Raw genomic sequence first — 12674 nt, 5'->3', positions numbered from 1 at the left:
ATCCCAATTTGTATTCATCTAGGGATATTTTAATATTTAATAATTTTGACATTGTTTTTCTCACTTAAATATAGCCCAGTCTTATGATTTAAATGTACTTGTGCCCAGTTAACAATTATGAATGTTCAGGAAAGGCACTTTATACACACCGTAGAAAATCTAGGATTTATACTCAGAATAATATACTTCCTATCATATTTTTGGAGTTAAAGATTCCTATATTTATCTACCTTGGTGGATTTTCAGATGATGCATCCTAAAATAAAGTTGTAGTTACTTAACAGAAAATAAGCTGAAAATTAAACCACTTTAAAAAAAAAAAGAAGGCCAATTTCCATCTCCCAGTCATATCCTGTCATCCATACATGAGTCCAACAAACTTTTATTTTATGCCTACCGTGGAACTGTGCAATCACCGATCTAAGTACATACAGGCCTTGTTTTGTTCATTCTAAGACACAGATTCTTCTCACATTTTAACACGAAGGATGTGTCCCCCTGTAGGCAAGGTATCACACACGTGATGGATGGCGCATCTCGCAATCAATGGGTGTCTCACAGTAGGTAAAATATGGTACCAGAGACAGACCCTGCTCTCAAGCAGCTTACAGACGCTGCAATTACCCTGCTGGCAGTTACATCTCCTCCTCTGCAGGAGGAAACCCAAGGTTTGGCTTGGAAAGGCTGAGCCTACTTTTTGCAAGTAATCAAACATTCCGAGTAAAACTTTGTGCTTCCAAACAGTAGCCCAGCCAAGACACCTTGAAAGCAGAATGCGGCAGAGTGAGAACGAATTAGTGAAGGTCCAGGAACCGCCGAGAATGTTTCTTCTAGGAAATACTCCCAACTGCTAACAGTGAGAGCCTTTTTTTTTTTTCTTTCCTCTTTGACTCAGTTTAGGGTTGCAATGTTGGAGAAGGCAATGGCACCCTACTCCAGTACTCTTGCCTGGAAAACCCCATGGACGGCAGAGCCTGGTGGGCTGCCGTCTATGGGGTCGCACACAGTCGGACAAGACTGAAGCGGCTTAGCAGCAGCAGCAGTGTTACAATGTACAGTTTTACTCTTTATGAGAAACATATAAATGAAAAAAAATGTTCAGAAGGCAAGAAAAATTTCTAGGGGGGCCAAGAAATCTTTTTCCACAGCCAGAAAATACTGGACTAACCAAGCAGCCACCTGAAATCTCAGAAAAGCCAGCACAAGAGGAAGCTGTGAACTATCTTAGCAGAAGTATATGATGCTTTCTGCCCGTTTCGACCAGAAAAGCTTAAGGGTGTTTACAGATCCAGAAGCTGGAGTGGCCAGAGCCGGGGGAGGGGGTGGTCCTAGCCCCACAGCCATCATAAATCAGACCCTCTCATCCCCTGGGATAAGCTGGGCTGAAGGAAAGATGGTTATGGGTGCTGAGTTGTTAACAGCAGGATTACTAAGTGTGGCAGCTCGCAAATAATATATTGACCCCGTCGAGGAGAAAACAGCAGCACCCTGTTGTCACGGAGCGGGAAAAGCAGAGATAGAGCAAGTGGCGGGGGCCAGGCGTCCTGAATGGAGCCCAGCAGGCACCCTGGCTGCCAAGCTAATTCAGAACCTCTTCCCCAGCTAACTTTGGGCTGCCACACATCTGGGGCTTGATCCGGGCTGATCCAGCTGCATTCCTGAGCATCAGCCCACAGGTGTTTCTACTGAGGCCTTTCCCTGTCGGTGAGGCGGGTCGCGGGGGGCGGGGGAGGGGGGGTGGGTGGAAATGTACTCTCAACTGCGGGAGGTACAGTGTAGAGGGGGGCAGGCAGAACTGCCAGAGAGTTAGAATCGCACCTCCCGGGGAGGCAGTAATGGGCCGGGTAAGGAGTCTGAGGATGACCGCTGGCAGGAGAGGGCTCGGGAGTACTGACCCCAAAGGAATGGATCCCTCGTTCCCCGAGCTCCCAAAGAGCCTTCCAACAAGCTGACGTCTTCCCACCGGGGATGTCAAGGCCGTTTAATGCAAAGTTTGATCCCTCGAGTGGGGAGTAAAGCATTCTTTTTCTTCTCGGCTGTGTATCAGCTTGCCTCGCTGCATTTCTTTGTCTCCTAACTGAATCCCATCAGCGTGGCTGACTGCCTCCCTCACTTGAAATGAACTGAGCTAGGAAACAAGTTTCTCAACAAGGCTGCATCCTCCAGGGTGCTGAGAAGGGCAGAGCTGAACTCAGCCCCTGCAGAGAGAGAGAGAGAGAAAAAAAAAATCCTCTCTATTGCCTTCTGAGAATACAATACACACACACACACACACACACACACACACACACACACACACACAAACATAAAAGTCTCTCCTGCATCCAGATAGGGAAGTCTGGCGTCCAGCCCCGAGGCTGTTCATCTTAAGTGGGAAAGGCAGCGTGTCAGAAAGAGAACACCAGGGGAGCAGGTCAGATTCCTTCTTTGTGAAATAAGTGGACTTGATAGGATGACCCAGAGGACCCAGGAGAACTCCAAAGTTCTAGGCACTCAAGAAGGAAACCATCTTTAGGCGAAAGGAACACAGTGCCAAACTGTTAATCAGATTGGCCAAGCCCAGACTGGTTACTAAAATAAGAGACACTCGCCTGCACGCTGCAGGGAGCAGGTGGCCAGCCGACCCAGAAGGAACCCACTGGCACCCACTGTGGCGTGGGGAGGAGTCATCTCCCCAGGTGGGTTACCCCAGCCCCTGAGACCCCTGCCCTTCACTCAAATGTCAGCTTTCACATTCACATTCTTTCCCAAGGTTTGCCTCTTCAGCCTACACCTAGGGAATGACTCTAGATTAACGAGCTGCCACAAAGCCCCTCAACAAACTCAGGTTGGCGAGTTCCAGGGAATCAGAGCAGAAAGACAACCGATTCTCTTCCCAAAGCGCCGGAACATCCTTTGCCCTGCATCGCCAACAGCGCCCCTTTCAGGCTGCGAGTTATATGTCTCTACGATTCTCTAGGAAATCACCGATTCATGTGTGGTCGGAATTAAAAATGAAATTTTTAAAAATTAAATCTTCAGCTATGCTAGGTCCATATTTGGGTACATGGAGTCTAGCACAGAGCTCTGAGCTCGAGAAATGCTGAATGACCGACTGGACGCATGAATCAGTGACTGGACACCGCCTCCTTCGCACACTGGGTCCCGGGAGATGGGATCCCGGCATCAAGCATCCGCTCATACACCACGTTTCAGAAACGGCTCTAATAGGATTCCCTGGATTTGCTCAAACATCAGGGAGTCAACTTCTCAGAGTGTGGTGATTTACACTATCAGAAGGGGGTAGGTGAAATCTAAAAGCAGCCGCTGAGTATTATCCAACCCCTCCGCCCCACCCCCACCCCGGTCCCCCACCCCCACCCACTCTCACACACCCCCCCCACCAACCCCCGCCCAAGGAAAGATGCTTTGGGATCACGGCCGCACGCAAGCTGATTCTTCCTGTCCCTCCCCTCTACCCTTTGCAGCAAAAGGTTTCTGGTGAGGACTTCTGAGAGATTTTATTTATGGCCTTTTACTCAATGCCCAAATGCCTCTTTGGGAAGGAATCTTGCGCCATCTGTGGAAGGAAAGCTTGTCACTCCGGCAGGTTAGGGCCATGCAGACCCGCCAGCCTCGTAGGCATTGGGGTCCCCTGGATGGAGCAAGAATGTGAGCCTCAGGAAGCAACTGTCACCCCGGTCGGACAGAAGGAGGGTCATCAGAGTTTGCAAACACTGCTGCAGGTGCTCTCTTACAATTTATTTGAAATTCATTTAAAATGGCAAACAGAACAAAGGATGTGACTCAAACACAAGCGGCAGAAGGCAAGGTAGACACACCTTCCTAGAGCTCGTCCACCAAGAACCAAAGAGGCAGGTAGAGATACTTAATGCAGAAATGGGGCATGAAAACCATGTGCATTCTCAAGGAGCTCTCGGGCCAACTCCTGCCTGCAGTCACAGTGACAAGTACCCTGAGACTACAAATGTCACACGTACCCTTTCCTTCAGCTTTACATGTGTGCAGCTCTCCAACGGCACTTTGCTAGCATAAGGCCCATTCATGTGCATTACTATGCTTGGTTAATGAAAACCCACAATAGGTAGCCCTGGATAGACACAAAGATTTCCTTTACCTACCATTTACACTTTTCCTGGGAGGAATTCTATAAGAGATCCAGCCTCGGGGACACCATGGCTGGAATTGTGAGAACCTGTCCTTAGCAAAACAGCCCTGAGTATTCAGTCACTCAGTCGTGTCTGACTTTTTGTGACCCCCACGGACTGTAGCTCACCAGGCTCCTCTGTCCATGGGATTCTCCAGGCAAGGATACTGGAGTGGGCTGCCATGCCCTCCTCCAGGGGATCTTTCCAACCCAGGGATCAAACCCAGGTCACCTGCACTGCAGACACTCTTTACTGTCTGAGCCACCCACCAGGGAAGCCCATTACATGTTTCCTGGGAGGAATTCTGCAACAAATCCAGCCTCGGGACACCATGGCTGGAATCATAAGAACCTGTCCTTAGCAAAACAGCCCCGGCCGCCTCTATTTTATATGTCAGCTCCATACAAAATAGAGGCAGGCTGAAGGGAGCCCACCCTTCAGAAGGATGCCGTTCACATCTACTTTCCCAGAGGACACACTTCCGAGGTGTCTGAGGCTCTGTCTTCTGAGGAGCAGACGACAGGGGCCACCCTTGGAAGGTCCTCTGAGATCAGGCCCCGGGCCCACATCCAGCCCTCTTCCTGGGGCTGCAAATGTGGACCCAGAATCCCTTTCAACCCAGAGAGATTTGGGAAGAAGGGAGGGAAATTCCCCCCACTGTGGGGATGTCATTTTACTTGCCAAGAAGTTCCTGAGAGCCCCTGCCCCCAGGGCCCTAAACACCAATGACCACCCCCCCTCCCCGATCCTGGGCGGCGTGGTGCTGACACCTAGGGGTGGACGGAAAAAGAGCCATGCGGGAAGCCAGCCCAGCAGCCTGGTTTCCCCCAGCTCACCCCAAATCTGCCTCCCTCTACGCCCAGAGAAGGTCCCTCCAAACCCATCCAGTGATCCCACACACGGAAAGGCAGAAGCCAAGTTTGACTTTTCATAAAAGCAGCCAGTTCCCCACCCTATCTAGTCTCCATCCGCCTGAGAAAAGCAGCTGTCTGGGGAGGATGGAGGGAGAGAACACATATCTCCAAAAAGAAGCTCCGAAAGGCTCTGCTCCAGGGACACAGATCAGGAGGAGCCAGGGATGCCCAGCCTCCCGGAGGCAGCCTGGGCCACTTTCTTACCAAACTCGCTGGCACAGAGATGCTCGATTATGGCTTCCGATTTCAGCTCGTTGTCACATGGAGGACACACGGTCGTGCCTAGGAAAGGAAAGGGGAGGACAGGAGCTGAGTGATGGGGAGGCAAGGATGCTGGAGGAACTGCCCCCGGGGCAGACAGAGATCAGCCTCGGGACCAGGCTGGAAGGGGGTAACTGTCTTCTGGAATTTCTGAAGGGCGGTCCCAGAAAAGACGAGTCCTGGAAACCCAGGCAGACATTGGGTTCCTTGAAAATTCAGGGACTAGGGCTACTGAATATAGTACAGCTATTCAGATCAACATCATCTGGGGCTCAACGGGGCGGGTCCTGTGAATCGTGTCTTGATGTGGTGGGTCCCTGGGGAAAGCCGACTTGTAACCAAACACTTCTACCCTAGTTTATTTGTTTGCTTGTCTCCTGTTTTCTCTCCTCCCCTTGAAATACCTGCCTGATTCCTGCCCTATTCGTGTTCCCAAACTCCCCGATCCATCTGACCAGCTCTCCATGAGCCAAGAAAGAAAATCAGCCAAACTGACAAAGTCCAACCAAGGCCCTGAACACCCCAGTCCAAAAGGGCTGCTGCAGCAAGATCCTGCAGGGCGGGGAGCAGGAGGAGCTGGGTGGGGGCCGGGGGGGCCCTGCTGCCAAATGGAAGGACCGAGTGGGACAGGGAGACCCTCTGTTGGCGTTTTCACACCGTGAAGTACTTTGAAGAGGAGGTGTGTGTGCCGCAGGCATGGGGGGAACTGGAGGCGACTAGGCCCCAGGGGGAGGAGGCTTTGGAAGCCAGGGCCAGTGGATCCTCCTGGCCAAATGCTGCAGATGCTGGAGGGGCCCCTCCCCTGGGAGGTAAAGGGCTTTCCTGTGGAAGAGCTGGGAGAAAGCCACCCAGTGGAATCACCAGAAGGGGAGGCGGCTTGTCACTGCCGCCACCACCACCATCCCACCATCCCGCCGTCAGCATCAGCATCGCCTCCATCATCTATCAGACATCTTGGGGGTTTATCCAGGATGTAGGAAAGCTTGGGCACATCTTAAGGGGCCTCCACGCAGCACAGCAGCGGAGGCCACAAGCTTTGGGGAAGTCACAAAGGAGGACGGTGGGCTGAGCACCTCCACTCCCGTCAAGGCGCTTCCTCCCCTCTCCCCACCCCCCACCCCCACCCCCGTGGCTCCTATGGCCGCATCTCCTGCGCCTTGGAGCACTTCTGTGGTCCAGAGAAATGGGCAGAGCCTCCCACGGTGGACAGGGAGTCAACTACAGCACTCCGGGGCCGGTGCCACCCCCGGGGACACAGCTGGTCCCCCAGCACCTGGGAGGGGGTGCCTGACCACATCCCGCTTCCAGGCAGGGTCCCTGTGAGGCCCAGCAGAGGCCACACGCTTTCGTCTTTGCTGGCAGACCCCTCTCCCACCTTGACGCTAGGCCCAGGGCTACGCGCTGGCCAGACTCCTTCGGCAGCAGGAACCACTGCCGTGCTCCAAACGAAAGACAGTGGGACCATCTTTAGACCCAGAGGCTGGAACTGTGCTTCTCAGCCGGAACTTAAGATTGGATTCCAGAGGTCGCGTTTCTGATAAAAGGGAAACACTTACCCGGAATTCTGCATTCTGATTCTGGCTTCCATGGGGAGAAAAATGGAAAGGCAGTCCCACCATATATGGGAAGGACCGTGGTACCTGGCTGGGGAGTGTGGACTGTGCTGGGGGGGCTTTCCTTATTTGGGTTAAAAAAATTAACAGAAGTTATCGCGGGGCAAAGTTCAATGACTATACTCTGGCCAAACAAGCAGCAGGGCAGGACTATCCGAATGCAAACACCGGGTGCCCTCGGCTCACTCACACCACCTGGTCTGGACACCCTGAGTTCCCCGACTTGACTGGCAGCCCAGGGCTCTGCACGCCACTCGGGCATTGTTCTCAGTCCCATCGCCACGTCTGGCCCTCAGCATCTCCCGGGGGGCAGGAGGTGGCTGGGATGAGCTCAGTGCATGTTCCCCAGCCCGCCTCAACTTTTCTTACAGCCAGCTCTGAAAGGCAATATTAATCTGTGGCCTCTCTGGACTGTGCAGGGGCAGAGGGCAGAGGGGGGTGGCAGCAGGCAGCCTGAGGACAAAAAATCAAACCCACCCAGTCATCCACCAGAGAGGCAGGATGGGATGGCTGTTTTTAGAGGCATTTAAAAGGTTTCAAGTGAAAGAAGCAAAAACCAAAAGGTGTTGTGTTTCATCAATATTTAAGGGGAAGAGGAGTGCAACACTGAAATCAGAAACAAAACAGTCAGGCTGATTTAACGCACAACATGCCTAAACAACAACAAAATAGAACTAAAAGTATGTGCTCCTTCCCGGAGCTTGATCAGTAAAACCTGGCAGGGAGGAGGAATGACAAAATTGCCTCTCCCATAATCGATGCTAAAGCAGCTTGAGCCTCGGCTTTTTGCGGGTGCGGGGAGCCTCCTTTGACTCATCTCATTATCAAGTTGATCTTAAATGACGTGTGGCCCCAAAGGCCAGCGCCAGTACCCTAAATAGTACTTGCCTCCGTATGTGAACAGAAGCCAGCCAGCCGGCATTCGGAAACATGTCACTGCTTTGAAAATCCCATTTTAATTTTAGAGAATAAAAAGAAATAAAGAATAAAAGTCAAGCATGTGGACTTGGTCGCCTCCAGAAGTACCAGTTCTTATTCTGGAGACACGAGCCGTAAGGGATGAGGACCAGGAGTCTGGTCTCTCCCCCTGACCTGCTTGCACACACACATCCCTCCCACCTCCAGGCTCAGCTGACAGCAGCCCCAGGGGATGCCTTTTGGGGGTTCCTTCCACTGAGGGGGCTACAGTCCCAGGTAGGAGCAGTGCCTCCCTCAGAACCTGTCACCAAAAACACGGTGGGGAGAACCAGGTTCCAAGTTCCACCCCAGACTGGCCCCTTCACGGCTGTGTGGCTGATCCAGAAGGGGCTACCTGAGCACTCCTGGGATGGAGGGAGGAGGGGAGACGGTGCAAAGGGCAGACTTAGGGAGGGGGCCAAGGGGGGCGGCAGCCAAGGAGTAAATGGCTCCAAGAAGATAGCATGGATTTTGGTCTCCCTTCCCTCAACCACCCCTGTCTCTGGGGGGGGGGGGGGGCGGGTGGTCGAGCCAAGAGGATTCTTGTCCGTGCATAAGAAGGCACCCCAGCCAGTCTCCCCACCTGCCAGTCCCTCTCGGAAGGTTTCTGTCGCCTCTTGTACCAGACAGGAGCAGCTGGGGGTGGGCTCTGCCCCAGCAGAGCTGGCTGAGGTCTCTGGGGTTAGGGCTGGGCTTCTCTCCCAGGAGAGGAGAAGGAAAATCCCGTGGGTTCTATCCAGACGAAACACCAAGGGCTTAGTCTGCTCCAGGTACCAGCAGCATCTCCCCGAAGGTGAACCCTGTGCAGACCTCCAGAAAGGGCGAGCACGGGGCCCAGACCTCGAGCTGCTGCCCTGTCCAACCACTGAGCCCATCTCCACATCCCCCACTCTGGACTTATCTCCGCCCTCCCTGAAATAAGCAAAGGCATTCAAGTTTCAGGGTGCCCTTCCCCGGACTACCCCACCCTCACTCTGGGGAGCCTGCCCCGCAGGAGACATTCCTCCTCCGGCATCACTTGGAGATAAGCTGAGCCAGCGAGCAACAGGTTTTTCCACCGCCCCCTCCCCCGCCACCGCCCCCCAACACACACACAACCTTAAGCCCTGTCCTCCAAAAGCCCTAGAGACGGGGGCCCTGTGCTGGGTGCCCTGGGCACACGGCTCCCCCTCTCTGATTACTGGCAGCTCTTTGAACCTCAACTCTGCTTCCGAAGAGGTCGGGGTTGAATTCATTTCTCTCAAAGTCAGGCGAGGGTGCTGGAGTGTTGATTTATTGGGGATTTTCTTTTTTTTCTTTTTGGCTTGTTAACTTGTTTTGCTCTGTCTTGTGGCCTGGGGGTGGGGGGTGGCGTGGTGATGTGCCTTCCTCCCCCGTCAAGAGCTGCCCTTTAGGCAGGAGGGGGTTCTGAGAACAACCTCCTGCCCTTCTCTGGGGCTGTTAGGAAAGTCTTCAATTTGCGGTCCCGCTCCCCAAGGAGAGCGGAACAATGAGCTAATGACAATTGTATCTTCCTAATTACCTGAGGATTTGTGTGAATGAGAGAAGCAGGGGGTATGCAAGAATGGGGGAGAAGAGTCTTTCCATCCACCCCCCTCCCTCAAGTCCCCCGAAGCTGTTACCTGAAAGGAGGAAACAGCCTTGCAGTTTCTAAACTTTTTTCCTCGGCTCTTTTTGCACCAGTCCAGGAGCTACTTGGGCTGAATGACTAGCTAAGAAAAGCGATTTTTAAAAAATCCTCCTCGAATCTAATATAAACAAAGCTGCACCTTAGCATTTGCTCGGCCCTCCAGAGCTTCCCAGATTTAGAGTTTGGGTTGTGTTTCCCGCCCCCAGCCCCGGGGGCATCTCGTCTACGGGGTTCAAAGCTCCGATGGGGACTCGCTTCCCTCCCAGGGGAGAAAAGCGCTCTCCTGGGACCCGGAGCTAAAGCTTTGTTTCCTGGAAACTGGATTCCCAGGGCAGCGGCTCCACGACCCGCAGCGGGTGCGCGCACGGGGCTGCCCAGCCGGGCACCACCTCGGACTTCTCGAGGGCGTCGGGCAGGGCCGAGGGCACGTCCCCCAGGCCCGGGACGCAGCCCGGGGGACCCCCGCCTCACCTTGGGGCTTGGAGGCCTCGGTGGCGTTGGGCGGGGTCATGGCGATGCAGACGTCGCCCTCGGGAAACTTGTCGCACTTGAGCATCTCGGGCCAGTAGAAGCCGAAGAACTGCATGACCGGCTCGCACGAGTCGCGCACGGCCTCGCAGAGCCAGCGGCACGGGTAGATGGGCCGGTCCAGGCAGACGGGCGCGAAGAGCGAGCACAGGAAAACCTGGGTGCCGATGTGGCAGTTCTTGTTGAGCAGGGGCACCCAGCTGCTGGCCTGCTGCTTCACCTCGGCCATCGTCTCGTGTTCCAGCAGGTTGGGCAGCACCATCCTCTTGTAGCCCACGTTGTGGCACAGCCGCAGGTCGGCCGGGATGTCCACGCACTGCGGCGGCTTGGTGTAGAAGCGCCCGCTCTGGTAGGCGCCGATGTCCGACTGGAAGCTCACGTAGTCGTACTCGCTGGCCGAGCCCGCGGCCAGGAGCCCGGCGGCCAGCGCCAGCAGCGCGCCCGCCGCGGCCCAGCGCCCGCCGCCCATGCTCGGCGCCCCGGCCCCCGCGACGCGGGGCGTCCTCGGTGGTCTCCCCGCGCGCGTCCCGCCGCGAACTTGCAGGAGCCCACCCGCCCCACTCCGCACCACCCCCCGGCTCCGGGGACAAAAGGCGCCGTCCGCACCCGCGCCCAACTGGGCGGCCGCGCGCTCCTGCCCGGCGCTGGCGGGGCGGCCCAGGAGAGCTGCGCGGGGAGGCGAGCGCGCGGCCCGAGTGCGGCCCAAGCGCCCGAGGCGGCGGGACCCGAGTGCCCGGCGCTCCCGCGGCCGAGCCCTCCGAGCCGCGCGGGCCAATCAGCGCCGGCCGCCGGGAGCGCTCCGGGCCCGCCCGTCAGTCACCCGCGCCGCCGGCCAATCGGCTCGCGGGCGGGAGGGCTCGGCTCCCCAGAACTCAGCGCAGGTCAACACCCCTTAAAAAACAAAACCTAAATAAATAAATAAATAAAAGAAGGAACAAGGGGTGGGGGGGGAACGAGGAAAAGACAAAAAAAGAAAGAAAGAAAAAAGGAAGGGAGAGAGGGGATGGAGAGAAGTGTGCGGAGGGTTAAAAGGATGCGCAACGCTGCAGCTAGCTCGAGTCAGATCTCAGGAAAGCAAGGACGCTTAACAGTACTTGCAAGTCCATGAGCTAATCAACACTTTTTTTTTTTCTTTTTGTCACTTTTCCTAACTTAACGCAGCAGCAGCCTGCTTTCTCGGTGTTGTTCTCTGGCTGCAGTACGGAAAGGGGCCGTTGCCGACGGACCGGGGCTCAGGAAGACTGTACCGAGGGAGGTCTGCCTTTCCATTCCCGGCCGGTGGGGCTCGGTTCCCGCGAAGACCCGGCGAAGGTGGAGACCGGCTGTTTGCTGGCTTTAAAAGGCAGCTGCGTTTCCAGGTGAGACAACGGATGATGGCCCTCCGACAGTCCCGAGGCAGTGTGGAAGAGAAGGGTGCGCACAAAGGTGTTGATTTGGGGAGGACAGTTGGGTTTTGTTTTTTTGGCTTTGGTTTTCTTTTTCTTTAGTTTGTTTTTTTTTTTTTAAGAAAAAGAAGAAGGGAAAAAAGAGCCCCGCTCAAGGCCCAGCCCGACAGCACGTCTGTGTGTGCACTCATATGCACATTGACATGTTTGTGGTCTAGAAAGCCAAAACATTAAAAACACATGTGCACTTATCAGCGTGGCTTGTGTAAATATCAAGTCCATCACTCAGGCACACATGCTACATTCAGAGCCGGCCCAGGAACCTCAAGTCAAAAACCAAGGGTTCCTGTTCAGACAGAAGGCTAGAGAAAAGTCCCAGCAGAAACAGCCCATTCTTTCCATCCAGCCCACTCCCCGCCGCCCCGCACCACCACCCCAGAACAGAGGGTGGTCCCCCTGCCACCCTCCGCCTCAGAGTCCCGGGGATTCTTTGTAATGAGGCCCAAGCTCCAGAAAGCTGGGAGTGTGACCAGGACCAACTCCAGGGACAGGCAAGAGCAACAGCTGTCCCTGAGGTTGGCTGGGTCTCCACACTGCTTATGTCCCGAAATGTGGGGTGGAGACGGGGCGCAGAGAAGGCTGCAGACCGCATCTGAGTGGCGTGGCACTACCTCAGGTGGCAAATGGGCCACAGAGCCCAGAGCTGAAGGCAGACACCAGAGGAGCGCCGCCTTGCTGGGGGAAGCTGACTTTGGACCCTGCAGACCAAATTTCTTGATGGACAGATTCCAAGTCAAACGACTGGAGTTTTTCAATGAAGAGAGGCTCTTAAAGCAGTCCTGCGCCTAAAGATATAGTGATGCCACTGTGCACCCAGGGAGCGTGTGCCAGTGGTCAGCTTCTCCATCACTTCTAAGCTGATGAACGGTGCTCTAAAGCAAGAGCGGCAGTGTGGAGGGAAAGAGATGGGGGGAGACGCCTTCGGGTGGCAAAGGGTTAATCCCTAAACAATTGGTAATGCTCAGCCCAGAAGCTGGGGAAGACATTCCTCACAGACACAGAAGAGACCACAGGAAACCAGGCAACTGTGTCTCAATTCAAGGGGCAGTTAGAGAAAAATGCAGTTTGGTAGGGGTCCTTTTCTCTCCTCGAGGCAGGCCCTCGGTCCCAAGGCAAATGTGTCTGTTTACTCACTCCCTGCAAAGAGTTGTGTTAGCAGATAACATCCCCTCTGGATG

The 12674-nt window shown here is 54.7% G+C and overlaps 1 protein-coding gene across 1 annotated transcript in view; it reads right to left on the bottom strand.

Annotated features, from left to right (window-relative positions):
- Positions 1 to 10520, bottom strand: part of SFRP1 (secreted frizzled related protein 1) — a 42877-nt gene extending 32357 nt beyond the window's left edge. The window contains exons 1-2 of the mRNA XM_068970120.1: positions 9995 to 10520; positions 5267 to 5344 (exon numbers count right to left, since the gene is read on the bottom strand). Of these exons, the coding sequence (XP_068826221.1) occupies positions 5267 to 5344; positions 9995 to 10520 (604 nt within the window). The remainder of the gene's footprint in view (positions 1 to 5266; positions 5345 to 9994) is intronic.
- Between the last annotated feature and the right edge of the window lie 2154 nt (positions 10521 to 12674).

Source organism: Capricornis sumatraensis, chromosome 4 (genome assembly GCF_032405125.1).
Source record: "Capricornis sumatraensis isolate serow.1 chromosome 4, serow.2, whole genome shotgun sequence".
NCBI lineage: Eukaryota > Metazoa > Chordata > Mammalia > Artiodactyla > Bovidae > Capricornis > Capricornis sumatraensis.
Note: the sequence above shows the minus strand (reverse complement) of the source record. Positions and strands in the feature narration are given on the sequence as shown.